At 40.2% G+C, this 26,167-nt stretch overlaps 1 protein-coding gene across 2 annotated transcripts in view; it reads right to left on the reverse strand.

The window, feature by feature from the left end:
• The window catches only part of LRGUK (leucine rich repeats and guanylate kinase domain containing), a 97,649-nt gene that overhangs the window by 12,732 nt on the left and 58,750 nt on the right, over positions 1-26,167 (reverse strand). The window contains exon 16 of one of the 2 annotated variants that reach the window (XM_019750963.2): positions 8,391-8,530. In XM_019750963.2, coding sequence (XP_019606522.2) covers positions 8,391-8,530 — 140 coding nt within the window. Of the gene's footprint in view, positions 1-8,390; positions 8,531-14,580; positions 22,080-26,167 lie in introns of those variants that run through there. The other variant, XM_074315353.1, reaches the window with a different exon arrangement.

Here is a 26,167-nt window from a genome sequence, read left to right on the forward strand (position 1 = left end):
TTCTAAAAACATTTTTGCAGTGCCAAAACTCAGCTGCAGGAATGGCCCTGCTCTGCAGTGATGGCGGGATTGGCACAGTGAGCTCTCTGGGAAACAAGTCATACCCTGGAGACCAGAAGTCCCTTTGGTCATTCCTTGTCCCCTGCACATGCACACACAACTCAGCACAAAGCAGCTAAGGGGTACTGTATAAACAGTGAATGATGTTTACTATTCTTCATACATCTGCACTAGAATTTGCGGTCAGTTGTGGCTAGCTTGAGAAATTCGAGGTCAAGCTTTTGAAATTGTCCCTTAGAAACCATGACCCATGAGAGCTGACACATGCACTCATTGAACACAGGCTCTCAGGCGGATATTTGATTGCTGAGACCATTATACTGGTTCCCTGACCATTAGGCTCTATGGTCTGGGTAAGCAGGAAGAGGAAACGTACCTGTTGGATGGGACAAAAAAGGAAGAAAGGTACAAACTCTTTAAATTTCACCATTTTAAAACTATACACTTCAATAACTCCATCTATACGTGTACATTGTTTCATATTACTATAAAATTACTACATATTGACCAAATTGGCTGTCCTATTCTCATGCTAATTTGTTATTTTTTTCTCGAATCACTCTATACTTGTATATATGTTGACTGTTATGATTTCGCGTTATACTGTCCTTATGTTTTTTCTTATACCGATGCTTGGTTTCAATTATATCATCACTGGGAAGATAAGAGAGGTAGTAGAAGCATAGTTTTTAGATCTTCCAGAATCCCCGCATAAAAACAGATATAGCAACTATATAGTAAAATAGAAGACATATCAAAACATTTATAAGAAAACTAGGTGACCAGGTATCCCCTCAAGCCCCCCAACACAGGTGATAATAGCCACAAAAGTGTCACGGTATCAGTTTTTAAGCAAGAGGAAGCGAAGGAAGCAACAGGGTGACTACAAGACCCGAGAACAGGAAAACCCCAAAACAGTTCTAAAGCATTCACTGGAAAGCAAAGCAGGACAATATGAGAACCACAGCTGAAATATGTGAGGGGCTGTCCCCACTCCAATAGTGGGTAGGAATAAGGGGTCCATAGTAAGTCCTGAAGAAGCTGGATCTACTGGGAATTCTTGAAACTGATCCAGTGGGGGTCCCTTCTAAGGCAGGGTCTCTCACTGAAGAAAAGCTGATGGGAGTACAATAAAAATTAATTAGGACAGAGTCAATAGAGACAAAGGAAAGAGAAAATGTAGTCCAAAGTGGGGGAGGGAAAAGAGTCAGGGAATCTCAAAAAGGAAGCTATTTTATATTTTAACACAATTTGAAGGAACCATGCTGCTTTCTATAAGCTTGAGAAAAATAATTTCACATAAAAATGAGAAATTTTCTGGTCAAACTCCATGCAAAGTTATTATGAGAAAAAAGAAAATAAGGAGAATAACACCTCTATATACAATGAAAGCTTGCTCATAGAACAGATAAAGTCTATAGTCCACTACTTAAAAATAAACTAAGACATTAAGAAAATGACACGAAACATTAAGGAACAAATAAATTACAATTTTACAAACTCAGAAATGAGGTGATAGAACTCAGCAAAGACTTAGCAATACAAGGGATAAAAATCACTTTAGAAACAAAAACCAAACTGGATGGACTACAAGAGTGAATAAATGAAACAAACAATGCCTTAAGATAAACAGAAAGTGAATGGAGGAAACATTCAAAACAGAAAGAAGAAAGAGGTTAAAAAGATTCAAGAGAGACCATGTTCTCAATCCGTTGAGATTTTGCTTCCCAACAATCGTAGTCAGTTTGGTTCAAAGAAACTCTTATAAGCTTTAAAAAACAAAACAAAATGAAACAAACAAACAAAAAAGATTCAAGAGAAAATAACAAATATTCAAGGTAGCCCAAGATCCAAAGTACAAATCCTTGACAAAGTATACCAAAATAAGGAAATAGGATGGATAATAAAAACTACAATTCAACTACAGAGTATAACAGTAAACCAGACTATTAATAACAGGTAAGAGTTCAGGAAATATTGTTCCCATAGCCCTTTCTGTATCTACTAGAGAATAAGCTTAGATAACAGAACAACTAGAGAGTTACACCTAATAATGAGTATTTAGTATCTACAGATTTGAAAAGTAAGACAAAGGAAGAGTTAAAAGGAAGGGTATATAATGACTATATGCTCTGACAGTGTAGCTATAATACAACCATAAATAATGGGGGAGAACATTTGCCCTCAGTTTTTTGAAAACTGTTTTCAGTTTTTATACAGGGTGCTGGTAATATTAGTATTGGTATTCGGAGACTTTTCTGTGGGTAATGTGATAAAACAAACGAGAAATTTAATGAGATATTGTTATTCTATCATCTCCTATGACTTTCAGAATCAGGATTCTCAGTGTGGAGGGAAAAATATGTAATAGAGAAGAAGCTGAGTAAAAAATCCCAAAGTCTTGTATCCGAATTGGAGATATTAACTTGAACTCATGAAACATTTCGTCTATCCACAGAAAAGGCGTAGAAACAATGATCTCCCCACTAGCAATGAGCTATCCTGGCAACGTGTGTTCTTGTGCTACTATCTCCCACTTAAAGAAAGAAGGCTTCTTGGAGAAAAGACTGATTTCCAGGTCTGGAAGGAAATGAACCAAAGAGCAAGGACTCTCGTCATACCAGACAGCAAGATGGCTATCAGAGGCTACACGGCTCATGCTAAAAGGACCTGGGAGCCACCTGAAGAGGCTCTCACTGGCGAAAGGGAGGCTGTTTCAATGAGGATAAAAAATGCAATGGGTGGATACCCTTCCATATGATATGCATAGATCAATATCATAAATGATATTTTAAAATTAATTGGTCACCTTCAGAGAATAATAGGAAACCAATGTATTATCTTGAAGAAGAAAAAAAAAAGCATTTAGACTGCTAATCTTATAGGAATTATACCACTTGGTAACCAGGTGGTAGAGGAGAGAAGCATCTCTTCACAGTATTATTCCAGCTAATAAATATGGTGCTGAACACCATGCACTGAAAAATGCACCTGAGTAGAAGAAAGTACTTTTCGTTTGGAGTCAAAATAGACACTGCAAAGCTGTGAAATCTTGGACAAGTTCCCTGTGCTGACTGTCTCCTAGTATTGAAAGGAAATAATAGGCAGTCCACGTAGGTGTCCAATATTTTATCACCACAGATCCACTTTCTCACTGCCTTTCACACACTTGGGTACTTTATAAAATCGTACCGGCCTTATCTGCTACACCCATACATTTGCTAAATTGGCTTGGAATGAATTGGTCATTCAGCAATTTTTTTCTAAAGAATTGGCTTTCAGTAACTTGGCCTGCTTCAGTAACTTGGTCCCCTAAGAAGGTCAGAGGAGCTTGTTGAGGAAAGAGATACAACTGAAATTCACACAATCAACCTTCTTCTAGAAAGCAAAGAATCTTCGCTGAGCCATTATAACCTTCCTGTGTGCTTTCCAGGGAGCCAGCCATGCAAAAGGGGGTTGGGTTGAAAGTGAAGCATAGTAATACCTGACAAGTAAAACACAACAACTTAGATTTCTGTAACCAATAGCATATGTGAGTGTCGTATAAATAAAAACTTCTCATTGGATAGTGTTCGTTATATACTTTTTTGATGGTAACAACAACAAAAAAAGGAGCTGTACACTATTTTTTTACTCAAACCTAAAAAGAAAATTGTGTGTAAGAAGTGAGGCTGATTAAAATTATATTTACAGTTCTCCAAGAGTCTTTTAGAGATGTTCAAATTAATGTGCTTCGGGAGTCATTCAGAAAAATACCTTTTAAGCTATGAAAACAGAAGAAATAAAGCAACAAAGGATTGTATAAGCAAGGAATGAGGAAATAAGAAAAATGAATATTTTATTAAATTATTTAAACCCATATTAATTATGGTCATATTCATAGAAACCATTGCATATTGATAAACTATTGGAGTAACAAGCAAGAAAAGTGTTGTTGCAGGTTTTCTTCAGACTTGAAGAGCAAAGAATAACATTCTTGGACATTTCGCCCTAACAAAGGCAAGTCAGCTGGGTCCTAGAGTAAATCCCCACTGACTTTAGGTAAGAGAAACGAAAACTAGCTCTCAGTATACGAGGAGTCAGTAATCCTGAGGGTCTCCATGCTCCATCAACCCATTTTCCACTTAAAGGAAGAGGCAGTAGAAGAGGGGCTACAGATACGCTGACCTCGCCCTGCCCATGAGAGGAAACCAGAGGGTGTCACGACCAGACCACACATTCCCTAAGGGCAGTGTCTAGAACAGGGGCTGTAAACCAATACCTGCTGCTCTATACTGAAAAGCAAATCTAGATCCCACATACATGGTAGGAATTCAACACATTCAGGATGGGTAGAGACAGATGACTGAGTGAGAGGAAAGGGAGGGGTGGGGGTCGGGGTAGCGGAGGGAATGGAAGAAGGGAAGGGACTATACTATCGCTGTTATATAAAAATCTAACTTATTTTTGAATATTGACATTGTATCTAATAACCCTGCCAAATGCACTTGTTTCCTAAATTTACACCAATCATTCCTTTGTTTTACTGAGATATACTTGACATATAACATTGTGTGTAAGTTTAAGGTGTACAGCTGAAGGCCTGAGCCCCTCTCCCCTCCCTGCCAGCCATCATCACCGTAACAACAACTAACATTTATTTTATGGTCAATCATTTTATAAAGATGTCCCATATGCATTTGATACAATAACTCTGTAAGGTAGATATTATTAGCTCCATTTCACATCTCATAGCAGATACGTGATTTTTACAAGATCACCCAGTAGGTGGCAAGACTGTCACAGGAACTCACTGTTGGTGCATTTTCTCTCAGGTCACGGAGTCCTGTAGACAGAAGCAAGCTAGACTAGAAATACACAGAGACCCAAACACACATGTAAATATACACTTACCCAACTAGTTATGACATGTGCACAGGTGACTACCAGGGAATAGAAATGGTTTCCTTAACACACACACAAATCCAACCTCATTATTTTGTAATGACACCTTGGCATACACATACTTGCAAACTACGCACACGGAAAGAGTAGGAGGCTAGAATGGACGGATTGGACGGCAAGACCTCATGGATACAGTGAGTTCCAAGGTGGGTCTGAGTGGAGAGGAAGTATGCAGTCTTCAGCGTAAGCGGGAAGGGCGCCTCAGAGAAACAGAAGCAAGAAAGCACTGACGATGGGAATTCCTACTATGTCCGACTGTCAAATGGCTCTCTGGATAGTTTCCAAAGGTAAATATGAACACATTCAATCTACAGTGAAGATACCAAAAATAACATAAAGATTTCCACTTTTTTTTTGGACAATTTAAGATACAGATTTTTGACAGAGAATGCAATTTCTTCAATCCACCGAAAAGTTCCAAAAACACATGGAAACTTATGTTGGGAAAGTAAAATGAAGAAAATATCTTCTCGTAAGGGGTGTAATGAGGGGTACATGACATAATTTACATGAAACCCCTTTCCAGATTATAGATGCTGTATAAAAGTTATCTGTGTTCTCTAACATAACACTGGAATATAAAGCTTCTGTTGTGGTGATCTTACAAGGGCAGGTTGCTCCTTTTGCAGTATTATAACAGCTATGCAAAAAGTTAATAGCTCATGAAATATCCTAAAATGTGATAAATACTTAAAATTTCAAAGTAACATTGAATTCATAATCTTTAAAAGAAAATGAGGCACTGAAAATAACTTAGGCAAATTCACCCCAGAAATACGACAGCAGCAATTTCGTATTACATTCGCATTCACTTCGGAAGCGTGAATCTGTTGGCTTTTCTATGACACTATTCTGTTCCACTCTCTCTCTACCGGCACCAACAGGCAATGGGACCAGAACTTCAAGGCTGCAAGGGGTTCGGGCATTACTGCCTTCACGCTCGGTCACTGCCAACCGCCTAACACGGGACAGAACAGGTGTGCTCGTCTCTAGGACGCCCTGGATTATGGGGCTGAACGATTTCTCAGGGCGGTGGCCTGTAGGAAAAGAGGGGCCCTCGGTGTGTAAAAGTTCAGGAAACTGTTTTGGACAACAGGTGGTCTGTAATACCGGCTCCCCTCACCGCCCACCCACCACCACCAAGGTGGCCCTTTCTACTCACATTGCCTTTTGATCACATTCTTCCCTCTCCAATTTCTCCATACTGTTCAATAATTTTACATTGGAATGTTACAGATGAATTCTTGTTAAGAACATAGGGTGCGACTTTTTTTTTTTTTCATTTCTGTTCCTCTGTTCCCACTCCTGGGTACCTGAGTACCCTTGACCAGAGAAAAACTGTCTTTAATCAGGTCCGGAAGTTTTCTAACAGGTAATATGAGGTTGGTCGCGTTGAAATAAATCATGACTACCCATTAACTGGCAGAGGGGTGCAAATCAACGGTGTGTGTTTCACATCAGCGTGTATGGGGCATGAGTTGGTTCCGGTGGTCAGGGCACAGACTTATCATTAAGGAATAAAGGTGGCTAAGGAGTTGGGTTCCGGAGTTTACATTCTGGATATGCCACGCCCTAGGGGAGATTAAAGAGGAGTTTATATCTGAAAGTCTACACTCCAAGAAGCATAAAGCCATACCATCCAAGAAGGACAGGACAAGTACAGAGAAAGCAGCAGACTAACCTGGGAAAGAGCTGAGTTTCCCAGGACTGGAGGGACAGACATTGATGGGTTCCTAATGCGTAGGGGGCCCCCCAGGGTATGGCAAGATCTCAGGGGGGTCAGTGCTAAGCAAACGGACCAGTAGTATGGAGGGAACATGGAGAATATCAGAGCCACCGGTCAGAATGAAACTGAGGGTGGTCTGGAGACACTCCCCCAATTTTCCAGCATAGTGTCAATTTCAGGATTCTTGGGCTTAATTATAAGAATGGGCACCATCCCCCTCCTACGGGCTGATATTTGATTTCCCACAGATCCTGGTGGATGGGAACGACTGCAGAATTCATTTATTTTGGTTAAATACGCACGCAAGTATCATGGTACAAATTCATACTATTTATAGATGTTTAGAGTCCACCCACTGCTCCTTCTAAGAAGCCATAATCTGTGCCAAGTGGCCCTGCCTTTGGCCTTGCCACAGAAAACTGGACAAGCAGTCTAACATGACCTGTGTGGTATGGCTTGGAAAGTCCAGCTGAGCCAATGAGATTCTCTTGCCTCCTGCAGTAGGAATTAAAGAGATGTTGCTGGGAATTGTGGGTACAGAGCCACGAGGTCATGGAGAGTTGGGGCTGGCGTGCATGACAGTGAGTTCAAATCATGTGGGAGGGGAGCCCAGGGAAGGGAAGAGGCCAGCCAGGACAGAGAGAAGACAACAAAATACATAAGAAAGAGAAGCAGGGGTGAAAGGAGCCTGACACCTCCGGGAGGCAGAGAAAGCACCTCAATCTCTAATCCTGGGCCCGTTTCTGAGCAGTCTGCACTTCATGACCATTCACGATACACTGTGAATCTACTCAGTGTACTTTTCATAATGGAACTACCTCTCACGTAGGCTGACTGGAATGGGTATCTGTTTCTTACACCTCGAACACCCCACTCTTAGGACTAAACCAGAGTAGAATGTATATGCTCGTATATACTGCTGCCCGAGACTTTGCGTCTGAAGTACCCAGTCTAATTCTTTTGACCATTGCCTATGGTTCTGACTTTAGAAGATGATGTGATTATTTGCTTAGAACAGGCTGGCCTTAAGGAAACACATCCAAGGAGAAAGTTCTAGTGCTTCTGCGACAATTGCAATGGTTTAGATCTCTTCATAGTCCCAGATCATCACGTTAAAAACTATTACAAATGGAAAATGAGCACGACTTGATTCGAATGCAGGGCCAAGTCTGTATTTAATACTCCTGCGCATACTGATGTCTGAGTTCTCAGAGAACTGAGTTTGGACTAAGCTATATGAACGGTTGAAATACTGTTATGTTATAAAACACGGATTTTTTGAATGGACTTACTTTGATGACTCAGCATAAGAACACTAAAAATGATACCCCAACAACAAAGCATGTTTTCCCTGGAAACACACATTTTACAGCATTAATTCCATTGTGCTTTGCTATCTTGATAAACGGAAGAGTTGAGTTTCAGAGTTTTGATGAGGAGCCTGGGGAAAAGGTACTCCAAAAATATCTAAACTGAATATTCTGTTTTTAGAACCCATTTCTATTCTCGGAGGTGTCGAAAGAGGTGAAGAAACTTGCCTTCAGATGACAACAGTCAGAGAAAAGTTTTGGTGAAACTTATTAGACTGAAAATATCAAACCACCTTTTCGTCTGACACTATGTAACCCTCAGCTCTGCCTTCACCCCATCTAGTCCTTACCACTGGTGTTTTCTTAGCTGAGAGTTTGGCGCATAACTTCACAAAGTAGTTTCTGTCTGTAGAATCCAGAAAATCACACGAACTTAAAAAACTAAGCTTCTTAGATGACTTTTCAAAATTCAGCTGAGATGCCTTAATATCTGGTAGGAAAAAAACACAAAAAAAATGAAACACCAACATTTAAAATAAAAGGCATAAAATAGGAGAAAGGCACTTTATGAAGTGAGAGAAATGTTTTATATCTGGATTTGTCCAAACACAACAAACTGTATATTTAAAGTCTGTGCATTTCAATTTGAAAGATAACTAAAAATATGTCTTAGAATAAGATAATTATTTTTGATAATAATAAAGTCAGCCCACAGCACCTGGTAGACACATCCTGGGAGTATACTTAGGGCTCAATCAATACAGGCTTATAAATGGAATTAAAGGAAGTAAAACTTGGCAAAAACAATGGCTTCCCAATACACGTACTTAACTGAAAAGTGACGCTTATAGTTATTTACCATTTGACAAAATTCTCCTATAAGGCTAAAAAGAAAATAAAACATGCAATACTAAGAAGAAACTTTAAAAAAGAATGAAATGGATAATGAGGTCACTGTCTAACAGACTTTATTAATAGATTATGTCTAATGTTTCCTGTAAAACATTAGAATGTCTAGAAACCTAAAGAATGTAATTTCTATTGCTTCTCATCTATAGAGGGCCCAGGTATAAATACCTTTGGATATATAAGAGCATTAAACCTTTCTGTAGCACTGCTTTAAAAATGCTAAAATAAATAATTTCCACATGTATCACCAGCCAATATGGCTGACTGAGCAGATGTGGGAAGCTATCCTCACCCAAAGGAAAAAGAAATACTGGATAATGTATAACAGAAGTTTTGTTTGTTTGTTTGTTTGTTTTTTAAATATATAGCAATGGTGAAACCAAGAAAAGCAACACTTTGAGGTGTTGGAAGTGAAGATTATAAGTCAGAGGAGTGGGAATTGATGCCAAGGGTCAGAGTGTATCAGGGCTGAGGCATCTGGACTGAGACAGGAGATCAGTCCCTGTGTGCTAATGTACAAGGCCTGGGCTCTTTGAGAAGGTGAGAAGTTGGAAAGGGAGTGTCTGGAAGTGTCAGCCCCAGACCTAAGGACTTTGCCTGGTCACAGAGTCTCACCCGGACTGAGTGTGGAAATACTTGTGGAAAACCAGGCCTCCAAACCTGTGCTGTGTGCTGGTATTGAATCTGAACTTGAACTCCCACCAAATTGGGTGGCAAACCTGAGCTTAAAAACACACACACACACACAAAAACACACACAAGGTGAAAGCTGTTGCAGATAAAAGTATTTAACCATGGTAGGGAAGTCTAAAGCTCCACAAACCCAGCACCTGTCTTGAGAAAGGGGGAGAGACTCAGAAGACGCAACAAATGGGCAGATAGACACCCAAGGAATTCCAGGTGATAGAGCAATCTGAAAAGGAATAGTAAAGTAACTATATTTATCACAATCACAGTGGTAAGAGGAGACATAGAAACATTCTTTGTTAAATCTTCATGATGGGAAAGCCATTCAACCCATATTGGTTGAGCACCTACTATGTGCCGGTGCTTTGGATGTTGGGGATATAGCAATAAATAAAAAGTCCTTGGCCTGTGGGAATTACATCCTAATGTTGGAGACAGACAAATAACACATCAGATAATGTCGGGTAGTGATAAGTGTGATGAAGGACCAGGAAGCCAGATAAGCGTACAGAGCGGGGGGGTGGCATGATGGTTAAAGGAAGTCCTGTCTAAGGTGGTGACAACTCGTCAGTGATCTAAAGTCATGAAGAAGAAAGGCATTCATATATCTGGGATAAAAGTTTATCAGGCAGTGAGAGTGGTTTTGTATAAGGACCCAGAAGCATGCTTAATTAACACAACTGAATTAAAGAATTCATCATGGCTGAAGTAAGGAGAAAAATTAGATGGAGGGGCCAGATCCTGTGCTCAATTTTTTTCCCCCCAAATACTTGTCCTCTTGATGGGAGTCTAAGAACAGAACATTGTGAAAAAGACCAGATAAGTTTGAAAAAAGTTGAGATAAAATTTAAAGACATAGAAGCTATATACATTGAATTAATTTCCATAAAATGATCATATGTCACATATATGTGATAATATATAACATTGATATGTCATATATATGATAATATTTGACACATATACATCATATATATGACATATATATGATATATATATGATATATATATATATAACAGGGTTGCTTTTTCTAGCTTTTTGAGATATAAGCCATTTGTACCATGATGTAAACAAGCCAAGTTCAATCTAATGAGACAATGCAGCTATAATTCCAATAATTTTTTTTTCCTTTTAATAACAGTGTGGATGTGGCTTCTCCTGTACGTCCTTAGTTATAGAACTTCTGTTCAGCCAGACTTTAGGCGATTCTCAATGATGGTTGTTCCGTAGTTTAGTTGAAATTTTGATGTGGTCATGAGAGGAGGAGGCCAGCACAGCGTTTACTTACTCCACCATCTCCACCAGAACTCGACAGTGTAATGTCTTAATGGTTTCTCAGCAACAAAACATTTTGAGTAAAGATAAGATATTTAGATTACTATTAAACTATATTGTAATGCCACCACTTGGACTCCTATAATAAACAGTTTCATGCAGTTCTTAATATAGTTTCTAATGTCTTACTACATCAATGGACAAGAGAATCTTCTTCTCAATTAAAAAAAAACATAAAATTACCAATGTTATAATATCCTGCAAATAGTTTCTTAATGTCATCTGATTCAAAATATCCAAATTAAAGTCAACCTTAAGGCAACATTAAAAAAAAAAAAAAATATATATATATATATATATATATATACACACACACACACACACACACACACACATATATATATATATAAATTACAGTCCATGAAAAGCACAAAGTTCTTCAGTATATAGGCCAGTTGAATTTATTTAAACACCTGTAATAAAGCATAAATTAATTTAATGATGCATGGTAGATTTTAAAGGTATTCTATGGATTAGTATCATTACCAAATAAAGGAAAATATAAATGAAATACCTGGAACAACTGGTACTACATCTCAAATTAAATCTGAATAGCTTAGACCTTTTATTTAGACTTACATCACTTTGCAGTCAAGTGAATTAAAATAATATTTATATAAAACATTTTAAAAGAAAAACACAGAATCCAATCTAAATTACAAATGCAGTAGAAGCCATGTACCTAGGCATAAAACATTAATGTGTGTATTTAATATCACATCATCATACAGACTAAACAGGGCCTTTTACTGCATACAAGGAGGAAATAAAAGATGTTGATTATCTCATTTATGGGCACACAGCCATATCAATAACTAGGAATAAAATTAGAATCTGGGGGTCAGATTGTGAATATGGTTGACCCTTGAAAAACATGGGTTTGAACTGCGCGGGTCCACTTATACATAGATTTTTTTCAATAAATATAGAAAATGTATTTTCCTTATGATTTTTAAAGACTTTTTTATATTAGTTTCAGGTGTAGAAAACAGCATAATGATTAGACATTTACGTACCTCACAAAGTGATAACCCCCCTCTAATCGCACATAGTTATTACAATACCATTGACTATATTCCCTGTATTGTACTTTACATTATGTGACGATATATATTTAATTATAGTTGACATACAATATTATTCTACATCAGCTTCAGTCATGGGGATGTGAAATACAGTATGGGGAATATAATCAATAATGTTGTATAGATTATGTAGGGTGCCAGATGGTTACTGGACTTATCGGGGGATCACTTCATAGATTGTGTAGACTCCTTATGATTTTCTTAACATTCAATTCTCTAGCTTACTTTACTATAAGAGTACAGTATATAATACACGTAACATACAAAATATATGTTAGCTGACTGTTTATGTTACCAGTAAAATTTCTAGTCAACAGTAGGTTATTAGTAGCAAAGTTTGTGGGGCATCAAAAGTTATACATAGATTTTCGATTGTGTGGGAGGCTGGTGTCCCTAATTTCCATGTTGTTCAAGGGTCAACTGTATTTTGAAAAATAAAAATCCCCATTTTAATAACCAATTTTTCTATATTAATGAGTGTATATACATATATATGTTTATATATATAAACAATTAAGTCACTCTCCTGTCCAAAAATGACTGAAGACTTTTAAATATAAATTTTTTAACATTTAAATAAAACCTTGCCAAAAAGATGAATCAACACTAGAGTTTGTTTCTCTTTGAAAACACTTGGAAATGTATGACTTGGAAACAGGCTTTAATTTTCAGACAAAAGTCCACAGAGAGCCAGATGATTTCAACATCGTTCATTTTCTACCCACTCAAATGGGGTTTAAAAAAAAACATGTTTATTTAGGTAATAATGAGGTAATAATAATATTAGGTAATAAAAAAGCTGTATACAATTTTTTTTACTAACAAGAGTAATTTATACCTATCATGATTAAATATATACACATATATAGAATGTAAATACCTATAAAATCTCTGCAAGTCTCAAAACTGAAATATGTAACCATACAAGGGGCCCCAAACAAATTAAGGCACAATAATCTACTATACAATTAAAAATATTGATTTATTTTTAATAGGAGAGTTACATAATTTGTAGTGGAAAATTAAGGGAAAAGCTCAATTCATTAGGAAGTGTTATCACAAAACTGAACGTGCCAAAAGAACCTATTTTTTCAGGACAGAATTAAATCTTAAAAGTCTTGTCTATCTGTGCTTAAAAGAAAGGAGTAATAGCAACTAGGAAAATAATCATTTCACATAATACCCATAATAATTTTCCATAGCAAAATGAGCTTTTACAGAAGAAAGCTACCATATAAATTCAAGGAAATATGGTAATAATGTTGATGTTATATATGGTAAAATGAATATACGTAAGAAACTATTCTAATGGTAAAGTGCTATAGTCTTGAGTGTCCAATCAAAGGAATAATCAGCCATTTAAACAGAGAACAGAGTGTACATCAGGACAAAGGAAAACATGTGAATATGTGTTCTTACACAGAAAGAATGAGGTACAAAAACATTTCTTTCCATTGAACATCAAACTTTGGAATGTCTTCAACAGAGTTGAACTAACGGGTTCAGTATTTGGACACTGTATGTGCTAATTAAAATATACAACAATGGGTCTCTGATTTTCCATTCCTTAAAATGGATGAGTTTATCATAAAGCAGTGAATGAACACTTTGAAGGAGATACCAGATAGGACAACTAAATTTCAAGAGCTGAAACTTGATACATAAGATGTGGATGTGTATAGAATTTGGGAAAGGGACAGGAGAAGAAAAGGGTAGCGATGACAGGCAGGAAGAAATAGGATAGAAACCTTCAGAGAGCTCGGATGCACGCTAAAAGTTTTCTCTCTCTTGAGCAATATGTTTGATAACTAGAGTTGTGATGTGATTTCCACCCAACCCTATTCCCCCACCTTTGATAAGTATGGTGTTTGCTTGCGAAGGGCTCATTTTTCAAGAACAATTTTTTCAAAGATATTGTTTCATTGGTCAATTATTCTAGGGAAGACTATTTTTTTGGCTTTCTTTGCTTTGCTTTTCTATCTTTGTCCTTATAAACTGAGGGTCTTTAGATCTGGTATCTTGTAGAAGCCAGTCTTTGTCTTCACCCACCACGAAAAGAAAACAATATGCCCACCATCTGGTAGTTTATTCTTGAGTAAGGTAGACTGACAGCATTTACCATTTATCCAATCTGAACAGAGAATATAAATGCCTTTGATTTTATCAATAATGAATTAATAGTAGTAAAAATAACATAACATTTATTGCTGATGTCCTATGTGCCAGGACATAAATTCACACATAAATTTCAATGTTGCCTATGAACACCAAGTAAGAATCTCTTGATCTAAGTTATATTTTGCTGACTTACAATTTCTTTCGAGTATTATTCTAATTCTGTTTAAACCTTTTACTTCAATCAAGGTTGGCAATATTTTTTAAAGGACTTTCAGAGAAGTGCATCTCATTTGCCAAATATTTCCACTTAGTTTGAACAGTTAATGATAAAATTCTATATAAATTTTTTTGAACAATTAATGATAAAATTCTATATATATATATATTTTTTTTTTTGCTGCTTATGTGTTAATACTAACAAACTCATGTTAGCACATACAATGGGTCAGACATTGTTCTGGGTGTTTTTCAATATATTAATCTATTTAAATCCTCACAATAATCTTGAGATAGCTAATATTATTATCTCTATTTTGTACATGAGAACTTTGTAACTTGCCCAAGGTCACACAGCTAGATTGTACTGGAACTGGAATTTCCATGAATTATTTTGAATTTTAGTGTTATTTGAAATCATGAACTTCAAAAGTTATAATCTTTAAAAAAAAAAAAAGATCTTCAGCTTTCCTAATCATGGCTATACTCTATCACCTCTAAGATTAAAGAGTTGGTCTTTTAACATTATTTATCTAGCATCAACACAAAGAAATAGTTAGGCTCTTCTTATCCTCTTCTCAGAATGCCTGGTCAATAAAGAAAAGTGATTTTTAGAGTTACGTCTTTCAAATTAAACTTTTATAGACATACTGTCCCAGACACTATATAAATAGTGCAATTATCTGAAGTGGAATTTGGAGGATCTTTGATAGTAACAGGATGATTTCAGGGTTGTCATGGAGCAAAAGGAAAGGGAAGTCAGCTAAGTACTTAGCGGTGAAAGCACTATTGATCAAGCTTTGTTTTGAAGGAGTTTTTTGCCTTAGATTTACATAAGAACATATTACTACGCATATGGATTTTGGATGTATCTTATTTGGAGCCCTCACACTGACAAAATGGGTAATTGGCACTATGCTGGAGTCTTGCTATTGGCCCAGGAAAGAATTCGGCATAAATCACGCCCACGCATCCCACCTCCCTTGAAGCCAATCAGAGCAGGGAAGAGTCTGGTCAGCAGGCCTCTAAGAACAGCACCCCACAGCAAAGCTCAGGGCAGGGTTTTTCACACTACAGGTTGCAAACTACATTGTGAAGTCCATTTAGTAAGTCACAACCAGCACTTGTAAAAATGCACATTGAGCAGAACAGGAAGTAATCACTGTATCGCCATAATAAGGGTGTTTTACGATACTTCTGTTTCCTACGTGTGCTTGTGTGTGGGTCACTATATTGTAAAATGTGTTCCTAGTTATAGATCTTGAACCAGGAAGTTTGAAAAGCCACTGACCTACTGAGTACTAACTGTGTATATTTTTCTAGTACTGAGCCATATATTTAATAAAACAGACGGCTGAATTCTTCCTAACCAGCAAGTAGAGTCAGTTGTAGTATTAATAAATGGATGAGAGGTCATGTAAGGAAACTTACATTTCATCCAGTCCCATCCAATCACCCAACACGCAGACTTTCTATAAGTTCCCGTCACACGGCATCTAAGTTCCGGAGAAGGTCTGTTTGCCCCTCTGTACATGACTTCTAACTCTTAGGAAGTTCTTCAGTATGCCAAATTGAAACAGAACATAAGGTCGCTGCTTTCACACACCAGCTTTTCATGTGTGTGAATTTAATTCTATATAACTTTTCCTGAATAAACACGGGTTTATTGTGGAAGATTTACAAAATACTAAAAAGCATAAATGAGAAAATAAAAATTACCCCAAATCTAATGACTGGAACTACCAACTAGAACCACAGTGACTATATATACCTCCTTAACCTGCCTTTTCCTTAATATGTTATAAATATCTTCCCTTCTCCATATTCTTCTATAGCATGAATCTAATGGCAACACAGCATTCTAACATATGGCTGTACCATAATTTTTTTTCCATCAGTTATTTTTAGAATCCCGTGAGATGGCCTGATTGTTTTCAGATTTTTATTATAAAGATATCAATAGGAACATAAATTATTTCCTTATGATAATTCTTGGACATAAATTATTTCCTTATGATAATTCTTGGATTAGAATCACTAGGTTAAAGATACGAAAATGTTTAAGGTTTTGACAGATGCTGTAAAACTGTCCCCAGAAAAGCTGTGCCAATTTACTTTTCAGTGATGACATGGCAAGTGCACTTATACTCAGCCTCACCAAGAACAGGTATTAATTTGTTTTCCATCTTTGCCAGTTTGGTACCCAAAAAGAGTCCATTCTGTTCTAACTCACAGTGAGGTTAATTATTTTTTTTGTCATATTTATTGGCCATTTTTATTTCCTCTTTTGTGAATTACCGAATCATGTCCTTTGTCCAATGATCTTTCGAAGCTTAAAAATAATTGATTTAGCACTTTAAATATTTAAAGAAGACTCTTATGTTCAGGGGAACTATTATCTCTGCTGATTTGAACACAGACTTCCTTTAAAATTTAAAGCTGAAGATTATATTAGCTAATAGGGTGACTAAAGTCCACAATTTTTCCCCCATAAAGATCACTTTGCTGAGAAACACAGCAAATGGAAGTGACAAGAACTTTGTCAATGTAGATAGGAAATGGCAACTTTTAAATATTTATATTCTAACAATTAAAAAGCATAAATTTCCCTTACACCAAGAAAATCGGTAATAGCAGTGAAAACCTCTCGCCAGAGAGGAGTTGGTGATCTTTTCTACTCCTTTCCTTGGGCCACAAACAAAAGGTTGTCCAGTTGCACTGAATATGAGAAATTTATACCACCAAAGAGAAGCATAAACAGAACAAAAAAATCTTGCATTATCATTGAACCCAGGAAAGGAAGTTAGAGCTTTCTCCAAATCAAATGAAGAGAAATTTGGCTTCTCACTTCCCATTAGTACCCTAGTGAAAACGCAACCCCAAATGCCTTAAGGAGCCTCAGACACAGTTGCCCAAAGAGGAAACCAAATAAATTTCTAAAGTTCTCCACCTAAGTGAGGTACTGATGCCTCTAAAACACCCGATAAACCGCTCATAAGAAATAGGTGGTTACCCTTATTTCTCTCTTGCACAGTCTATCTCCCCTCTCTCCCCTGCCCCCCTTCCCCACCATATCCAGTCCAAATCACTCTCAAATCTGTCCATTTCTGCCACATGCCTTATTTCAGGCCCTTGGCGTCTTGTCTGGACTATTGCAGTAGCTTGCCAGCCATTCTTCTTGCCTCCTTAAATTTATCCTCTACACTATCTCCAAACAGGTGCCTCTAGGATACAAATTTAACCACTCCTCATCTCCCCATTGTTAGAAGATCAAGTTTCCAAGTTCATTAGCTTAGCACAGAAGGCCCATTGCATTTACATACACCTAGAGCTCCTGACATTTGGGTCCCTCGAGTACATATGCCGTTCCCTCTTCTAAGAAAACTTCCCCTCTCTCCCTTCAGTCTGCTCATGGAGTCTGCAACCTGGGGACTGAGCAGAAGGATGAGCCCTGGGATGTGTTTCCTGATCCAATTTTCTCACCGTAGGCTGAGTTCAGCGTCCTTCTTTGGTACCCTTATGGCATTCTGGACAAGTGAATGAATAATTTTCTTGCCTATTTGACGCTACACTTAGCCTCGTGCACTGCAAGGTCTCCAGGTGCCCAAATGGCATGAGGTTGTGCCTTATCCATGTCCCCAGCTAAAGAGCGAGCGCCTTCAAGTGTCCTCAACATCTCACTACATGTAGCAACTGTCACATGTCTGGCACATGGGAGGAACTCAGTCAACGCTTGTTGTATGAACTAACTTCATAAAAGTGAGTTGCGTTTCAGAATTCACCTTATTCCATTCATCTTGGACAAGCCAGATAAATCAGAGGGTAATTACCAGTATAACATAGGCTTTTCATTTGACAAGAGGATCCTGCATCCTGGATTTTGAAAATATCAATTTCCTCTACTGCCTTTGAATTCACATTTGACATACATTCAATTTTGTGGACACACATCTTTTGTGTAAGACACATTTATACAGGCATTTAGCCATCAGTTATATTTTTTAAACACAGAACGCCAAACATAACATACATGCCACTGCATACGTCGTATAATAAGCATTCAATAAATTTCTTGTAACTTTTTAAGAGTTGAATCTTGGGTTGGCGGTTCTGCTCACAATTATTCTCTTCTCGGGGGAATGCAGACTCCATACATTCTAGAATTGGGCCCAGGACGTGCGTCTAAATGTGACCCTGTGCCAGCCAGAGTAGACTGGCTTAAGAAAGAGCACCGGACTCAAGCTGGGTCAGCCTTTCCTTGAACTTTTTTTTTTTAATCTTACGATTAAGGAACATTTGAGTTAATCCCTTTCTAGTAGTGGGAGCTGCCAGATATTAAATGAGATGTAAAACTTGAGAGCTGTTAGTGACCAAGTTCCCGGCCATGTGCAGAAACTGATACATAGTCCTTTGTAGAGGACAAAGCCAACACGCAGAGAGAGACAGAGATGAGAATTGATGGGCATCCAGGAGATGGTAATAGTCCAGGAGATGACAAGCATCCAGGAGATAACAAAAATACTGGAGAGGACAAGAGTACAGGTTATGTTCAATAACGGATCCCCATCTCTCCACACCTCTGCCTTCGCCATAGTTTGGTCCTGTGAGACATTTCACACCCTGATAGAGATTTGCATAAGCTGGCTCATGGTGGACTCCGGCCACTGGCCAGCAAAAGAATTCTGATGGGACAAATAAATAAATGAAAACCAATTCACTTGAATTTTCTCCCCACTGATTTGTTTAACTGATTCAACCAGATGGTTTTGCATAATGAAGCCATGAGCTAATTTCCATGAGGTTCCTATTCAGAGAGAAGGAAGGTATTCATTTTGAAATACATTTCAAACAAAGTAAGTTTCAAGTGATATCACCCAACGCCTATCTGAAGTGCTGGATCACAGAGTCCTGGTGAAAAGAACTTGTCCTCTTCCCTTCAGAAATTCCCACCAATCAATTGCAGATTTGGAATCTCTGTGGGAGAGACCAAGACCCACAAATTACAAAGGCTTCCTTTCCCGGAGTTCTTGTTTCTGGACCCCTTACTAATGCGAGAGGTATGAGAGAGTTTTCTAATGTAGAAGCCGATTTTTCTAATGAGCACAAAAACCATAATGGCAATACGGCACTGCTTCAGCCAGAGTTGGAACTCATGCTGGAGTTCGTATGCGTCTGGACACCAAGGCTCCTTGCTGACGCCAACCCTCGTGACGGGCTGTCTGTTGGCAGCGGGGCAGTACTGTGTGCCCCTCTACAGGGGCTGCTGTGCCAGGCTGAATGGCAAGAGGCAGAAGTGCAAAGGCTGGCTGCCTTCTCAGAACCCAAAGGCGGGCCCTCCCCTGCGCTGACTTGGGGTTGCAGACGTAAGTGGGTGTGGTGTGTAGACTCACAGCGCCCCGACCCCCACTTTCCATTCTGTGACAGCACTTCTTCCGGGGGCATCGATGCCGTACCTGCCGGCTCTGGGGATGGCTTAAACCTTCGTGCTCTGACTGCCTCTTGCTCTCAGCTTTCCTTTCCAGCTGCCCTGCTCCTCAGCAGACACCTGATTTTGGGGTGCTGCCGGGCTTTTTTCCTGTGGTGCTGCCCCATGTTTCCGGGGGCGTTTCTCTTTGCTTTGCTGCCTGGAAGCATTGTCCCCTTGGACAGGGCTCTCTCTGGTCTGACTGGTCTCTTTGGCAGGCGGCTGGGTTGGGGCCACATCATCCTGCTCTGGGACATCCGAAGCTGTCTGTCTCTTCTGAGACCTTCCCCTTTCAGGAACTCCTTCCTCTCTCCTTGGACGCTCCCTGGGAGCAGAAATCCCCGAGCTGGACTCTGCAGAGGTCTTTTCGTTCTGGAGAGGTCTCCTGTGTAAAACTGTACCCTCTGGAGTTGGCTGGTCACAGCTGAGGGTAGTTTTATTTTCTTGAAACAATCCTCCAGAATTCTCTCTCTTCAATGAGGGTCCTTTTTGGGATACTGCTACCTTTTGGACCGGGTCATCTGGGGGGAGCTTGGCATGAGCCTCTTTTCTGGAATAATGTACTCTTCCCCTTTCCTCTTCCTGTATGTGGGAATCTCTAGGCAATGGTTCACTGTGGGCTGGCTCGGGAATTTCTGGGGGCTGGACTTTGCTTCTCTGGTTCCTCTGAGGGCTCTGAGGAGGGCTGGGGTGAGGGTGGATGGACACCTTTGGGCGAGTCGACTTACTCTGGGATTCTGGCTGCAGGGCGGGCTGGTGGCCTCCAGGTGACACCTTTGTCAGGTGTGCTGGTCCTTTAGCTATCTCTTTTTGGGTAGGGAGTTTTTTTTTCCTAGCTCCCATCTGCTGCACTGGCTCTTGGTTTTGGGGTGAGGCCTGCATACCTGGAATCTTCTTGCCAGACGAGCGGCCTACTTTGGGCGCTCGCCTCTCCTTTGCAGGCCTTGAATCATGAGGAACCCCCATGTTTTGAGGCAGCTGCTGTTCCCTGGAGGGAGTGGGAATGTGAGGGAGCCTAACCCCCTGAGCCTCGTCTTCCTGGGGCGGATCGGGGGCGGGCTGTGCTGCATGCTCCTGGACAGGGGGACTGAGAAGAGGGAGCTTCACATCCTGGACTTTCTCTTCCTGGACTTGCTGAGGACTGTGGCCTGCATGGGGGCTCAGACGTTCTGACGGTTTGGGATGCGGAGGGCTGATGAGAGGCAGTTTACCGGGGTCTCCTTCCTGAGCTAGCGGAGGCCTGGGAGACGGAGGCAGGGTTTGATCTGAGGCTGTTCTTGAAGCCTCTTCCCTGCTGAGTGAGGGGAGTCTGGGTGTGGGCCTCCGACTCTGCAGGGGAGCGAGGACCCGAGGCTGGGGCAGCCTTGTGGGAGCCAGCTGGCTTCTGGGAAGCAAAGTCACTGGGTCTTCCCCATCCTGGGTCTGTTCGGTATTTATTGGGTCCTGGGGATGTGACACTCCTGGGAAAGGAGTGTGGACCCGGACAACTTCTGATTTTGGGGCTCCCTCCTCTAGAGGTTGTTGAGAATCTCCCTGAGATGGCTCAAGCATCTTGGCCCCATCCGGTTGGGAAGGCTGTCTTGGGGGATCGTGATGGGAATGGTGGAGTGGCAGACTGGCTGATTCAGTTTCCTCGTCCTGGGTTCTCTGCGGGCTGAGGGAGACTGGGCCAGGCCCCGGTGGAGCTTCAGATGGGGGAGGGCCAGTGGGGGTTACCTTGGCCTCATCCGATTCTTCATCTTGATCTGTCTGAGGGCCGGGGGCTGGAGGCGGGTCAGCGTGAGGAGCTCCCCGGGAAGAGGTGGTGGTAGGCAGCCCGACTTCACCCGCTTTTACCTCGGATGTCTGAGCCTCATTTTCAGGGAGATTTGTGGTTCCTATTTTCGAAGAAAGATCTGATTGTTGAACATCCCCGTCCTTCTGGTTTGGGGATAAGTCTTGGGCCTGCTGGGCAAGACCAAGTGCCGATGGGCTGGGCTGTGGAGGAACCTCAGCACTGATGTGCCCCTGGGGAGAAAGCTCGTTCTGAGGGGTTGCTCCCCCCCGGGTCAGCTCCTGGTTTTGGGAGGGAGCTACGTTCTGCTCTTCAGGGAGCTTTGCATGAACCTGCATTCCAGAGAGATGCTCTGCTGTCTGGCCATCTGCTTGCAGTTTTGCCAGGCGCCTTGGGGAAGGAACCAGGTGTGCTGGTATCCCCGAGGGAGTCTTCTTGTTAGAGGGAGCTCCTGCTTTGACATAAAAAGAAGTTAGCTAAAAGTATCTTAACAAAGACGACTATGTAACTTTAGAAACGAGTCACAACAAAAAAAAATCTTTCCCTTTTTTGAGGTGCGCAGGCCCTTGAGAAGAATAAAATTATACACGGAGAAGAATGTAACTGTCCCTTCTCTTTGGGGATACTAAGTGCCTAGAATTCTCTTATTTAGTGGAACTTAGAACCACCTTAGTCAACTGAAAACTTTAATGAATAAACAGCAAGAGGCAGAACCAAAATTCGTATCCAGGTCTGAGAGTGGCAAGAAAATGTTCCAAGTGAATGAGATTTAAATTTTCACCACCTTCAAGCTCACTGCTGCTTTCAATGGCAGAAACTAGAAGATGGACATCTAAGCCAGATGAAGTCCCGTCTGTCTGCTTGTGTAATGGCAGAACACTGAGAGATATTCTGAGCTCTGAGGAGTTCACCAGCACCCAGCAAGGGGCATGAAGCTCAGAAGGCAGTCAGTGAGTAAGATGAACGGAAGGAAGGACAGAGTAAACAGATCTGATGGAATCAGAAGGCACCATGGCACAGAGAAGCTGCTCCCAGGGACCCACCATCCAAGTTACTACCCCACCTCCACCCCCAGGGATGCCTGGGTCCCTCCAAGTCTACCCTGGCTTCAAAAATGGCTCTCTCAGGCCACTAACAATGGTGATGTGACAGAGGGGGATTGCTTCCTTTGCATGAGGGCAGGTTCCCAGCATGACTCTGGGCTCATGGACAGTCTCATGGACGCAATCTCCCACCAACCACTTGTTTATGACCGAAGCCTGGATATACTCTAGTGGCCCATGTATCACCTTCACCCAGGCTGAAGGACATGGCTGTGACATGCTAGTGTTCACAGCAGGCACACCAGTCTGGGACAGCCTTGAAGAAACCTGTCTCAGCTCACTTTGGGGGGACCTGATACTCAGAGGCTCCAAACCAGATCAGACTTCTGAGGTAATCCCAGGGTGATCCACCCCCAGACACAAGCCAGGCTCTGGCCACCGTTCCCTCTCTCACAAAGCAGGATGACCTTGTACTACTCCAGATTCTCACTGAAACGCCCAGTCTGGGTATGTCCCCTTTGCCTCAGTCACACCAGATGTCTCTGGGACCAGAGTGGGGACAAGGGAAACTTGCCGCTTGGTGGGGTTTCTGAGGAGATGCCCCGTTCATCATTCTTCTCTCCTTAGTGTACAACAGTTATAAATTAAAATTTAATTTCAGTCAAGAAACAAGGTTAAAATAAAATATCAGAACAGCAGAAACATCTAGAATAGGCAAATTCAGAGAGACAGAAAATAGATGAGAGGTTATCCGGGGCAGGGGAGGAATTGTTGCTTAATGCGTACAGAGTTTTTGTTTGGGGTGATGAAAAATTTTGGAAATAGGTAGTGGTGATGCTTAGGCAACATTTTGAGTGTAATGCCACTAAGTTGTACATTTATAATGGTTAAAATGGCAAATTTTGTTATTTTTTTCCACAATAAGAAAGTAATTTTAAAAAACGCAGAAAAACATAAAGACAGTAAAACCCAATGTTGAAGGTTCTTTACATTTTTAAGTCCTCCTGATTTCCTATAATCAGACATACAGGGATTTCTCCTCCCCTCCCCACTTTCACAATTTAACAATTCATGTGAGTTGGCAAATGATACCGTGCCCTTTATTAGAGATAAAGGTACCACTTTATGGACTATTAAATTGATCAATTTTCAGGTTTGACTCATTATCATCACCATCATTTCCCCCTATCATTAGTGAGAATTCTGAATAATGGTTTGCAAGTATAATTTTATTTTATGATCTCTACGGCAAGAACTCAGGATAGAAGTTGGATCAGCTTTTTAAAAGCTTTACGGGAAGCACCGACTATTCCAGAAATAGGTTGTACAGAGACAAATGGGAGGTGAAGACATCCCTTATATTGAGTTGTAAACATAGTGAGTTTTCCCTTATTTTATAGAAACTATAATGTTTATTCAGGCTTTTTTTTCAGACTTCATGTTTTAGAAATGACTATTACCTGCATTGCTATAGGGGAAAAAATAATAAGACAATTCTGTACCTTAATTGATCCACATTTTTAATTAATGGCATATCCAAAGATCTCTAGGGTTTATAATCGCTCTGCACCTAAAGTTACTATTTTATAAAGGCATTAAATGAGAATTCAGTTCATCTCTCCCCTACGGAAGGTTTATATTTCTGGGTCCAGGCTCGGGGACCTGCTATACTCGGAACTCATAACCTTGGCCTTGCTTTTACCACTTTGTGCCACTCTCATCATTAAAGCTTAGAAATTAAAATTGTGTGCTCAGTTACAAATTAGCAACACAAAACTACTGAAGAGAAAGCCATCTGTTATTACTTCAAATATTTGGGAATAATTTTCAATTTGCATTGATATAGGATCCCTGCTCCTAAGAAAACAGTGCCGTTGGTTACTAGATTTCCGCTGGTTCTGAATCCTAACGCACAGATGGTCTAATCCAGTTGGGAAAACCTCAGCTCTGGAAGACCAGATTCCAACAGTGGTCCATAATATTATACATAGTTGATTTTTTTTAAAGAAATAGGAATTAAAGTGATTTCTCTAAAGTAATGATGATTGGTGACACTGAGAATACAAAATTAAGGCTTCCTATATCCAATTCAGTTTTCTAATTGCTCAGACAAAACGGTCTTTCATAGAGCCTGAAATATGTTTTAATTTCTTACCTTTGACAGCTCAGTTATATATATATATATATAATAGTCCACTGTACTGAAATGATTGATTGTTTTTTCTAGGGGTCCCACTTAGGCTAAGTAATATAAGTATTTATACAAATATACCTAACCTACAGAAATTGAAATCAGAGTGACCCAGCTCAGAGCTGAGGCAAAGAAGTGAGAGCCAGTAAGACCTGTGGTGATCCCGTTGGGAGTCACGACATTCATTTTGAGGTGATTATTGAGGGGGGCCAGAATGAGGGGAGGAGGCTCCCCTACAGCGAACCTGTAAACACCTGGCCCACAGTCCCTGGCACCTACTTCACAGCTCTGAAACTCAGAGAAGTCACCTGCTTTACTCTCGGGCCACTAGAGACACTGTAAAAGCTTACTAATAAGGACTGTGTTAATTAGAATTTTTAAATACTCACTTGAAAAATGTCTAGCCTCTGCAAAGTCACTTCATATGCAAGTTTACCCTTAAACCATCAACAGAAAAGAAAGTAACTTCCACCCCAGATTAACTGTATAAATAAGACAAAGTGTTTGGCTTCTTAAGAAAAACATTATTTTCTAAAATACTAACCCTGTCAGAAAAACAGGGGCTGTTGAGGCCAGTGATTTGATGTCTTAAATACAAACCCACCCACCTACACTTTTTTGAAAGCTGGAATTCTATTAGTTAATAACTGGATGGCCCAGTTTCAGTTATTAAATGATCTGAGATTTTACAAGTTCTATAATTCATACTCTTCATTAAACCAGACAGGCCTAACCTAATAAGTCCAAATAAATGAAGTTTTATTATACCTTTTAAAATGGGAGTCCATTTTCCTGTGCACACATTACCTGGTCTATTAATTTCCCAAATGGCACCTGCACCCAACAGTCAGTGCTTCTGACGGCTGTAGAATAAGGAAAGATGGAGAGATGGAGCCCCGCTGGCTGTGGAGGCAGAACCCTGCTCCAGCGCCACCATTCAGGGGTATCCCCAGAGCTCCTGATTCAGAAACATGCTTTTCTCAGCTACTTAGAACTGGTCAGGCTCAGGGGACGGCCGCGTGTTTATCCAAACCCACAAGGGGCTGATTTAAAAGCCAGAACACCAATTTATTAATTTACAGTGGGAGATGGGCCTGGCTCAGGGACCAGGGCAGGGTGTTCTAACGTAAGGGACAGCCCCACAGGGACGGGTCCACCCGAGGGACCAAATTAAAGCTCAGACGGTTGCTGGGTTAGCAAAGATGTAAAGCAAAGGGAGCCAGAGTTCCTCAAGAGAAACTTCCATCAAGCTATGGACACCTCATTGGGTAAACTGTGCTACTTGGCAGACACAGCTTCCTCAAG

The sequence above is a fragment of the Rhinolophus sinicus genome, linkage group LG11 (genome assembly GCF_036562045.2).
Source record: "Rhinolophus sinicus isolate RSC01 linkage group LG11, ASM3656204v1, whole genome shotgun sequence".
Lineage (NCBI taxonomy): Eukaryota > Metazoa > Chordata > Mammalia > Chiroptera > Rhinolophidae > Rhinolophus > Rhinolophus sinicus.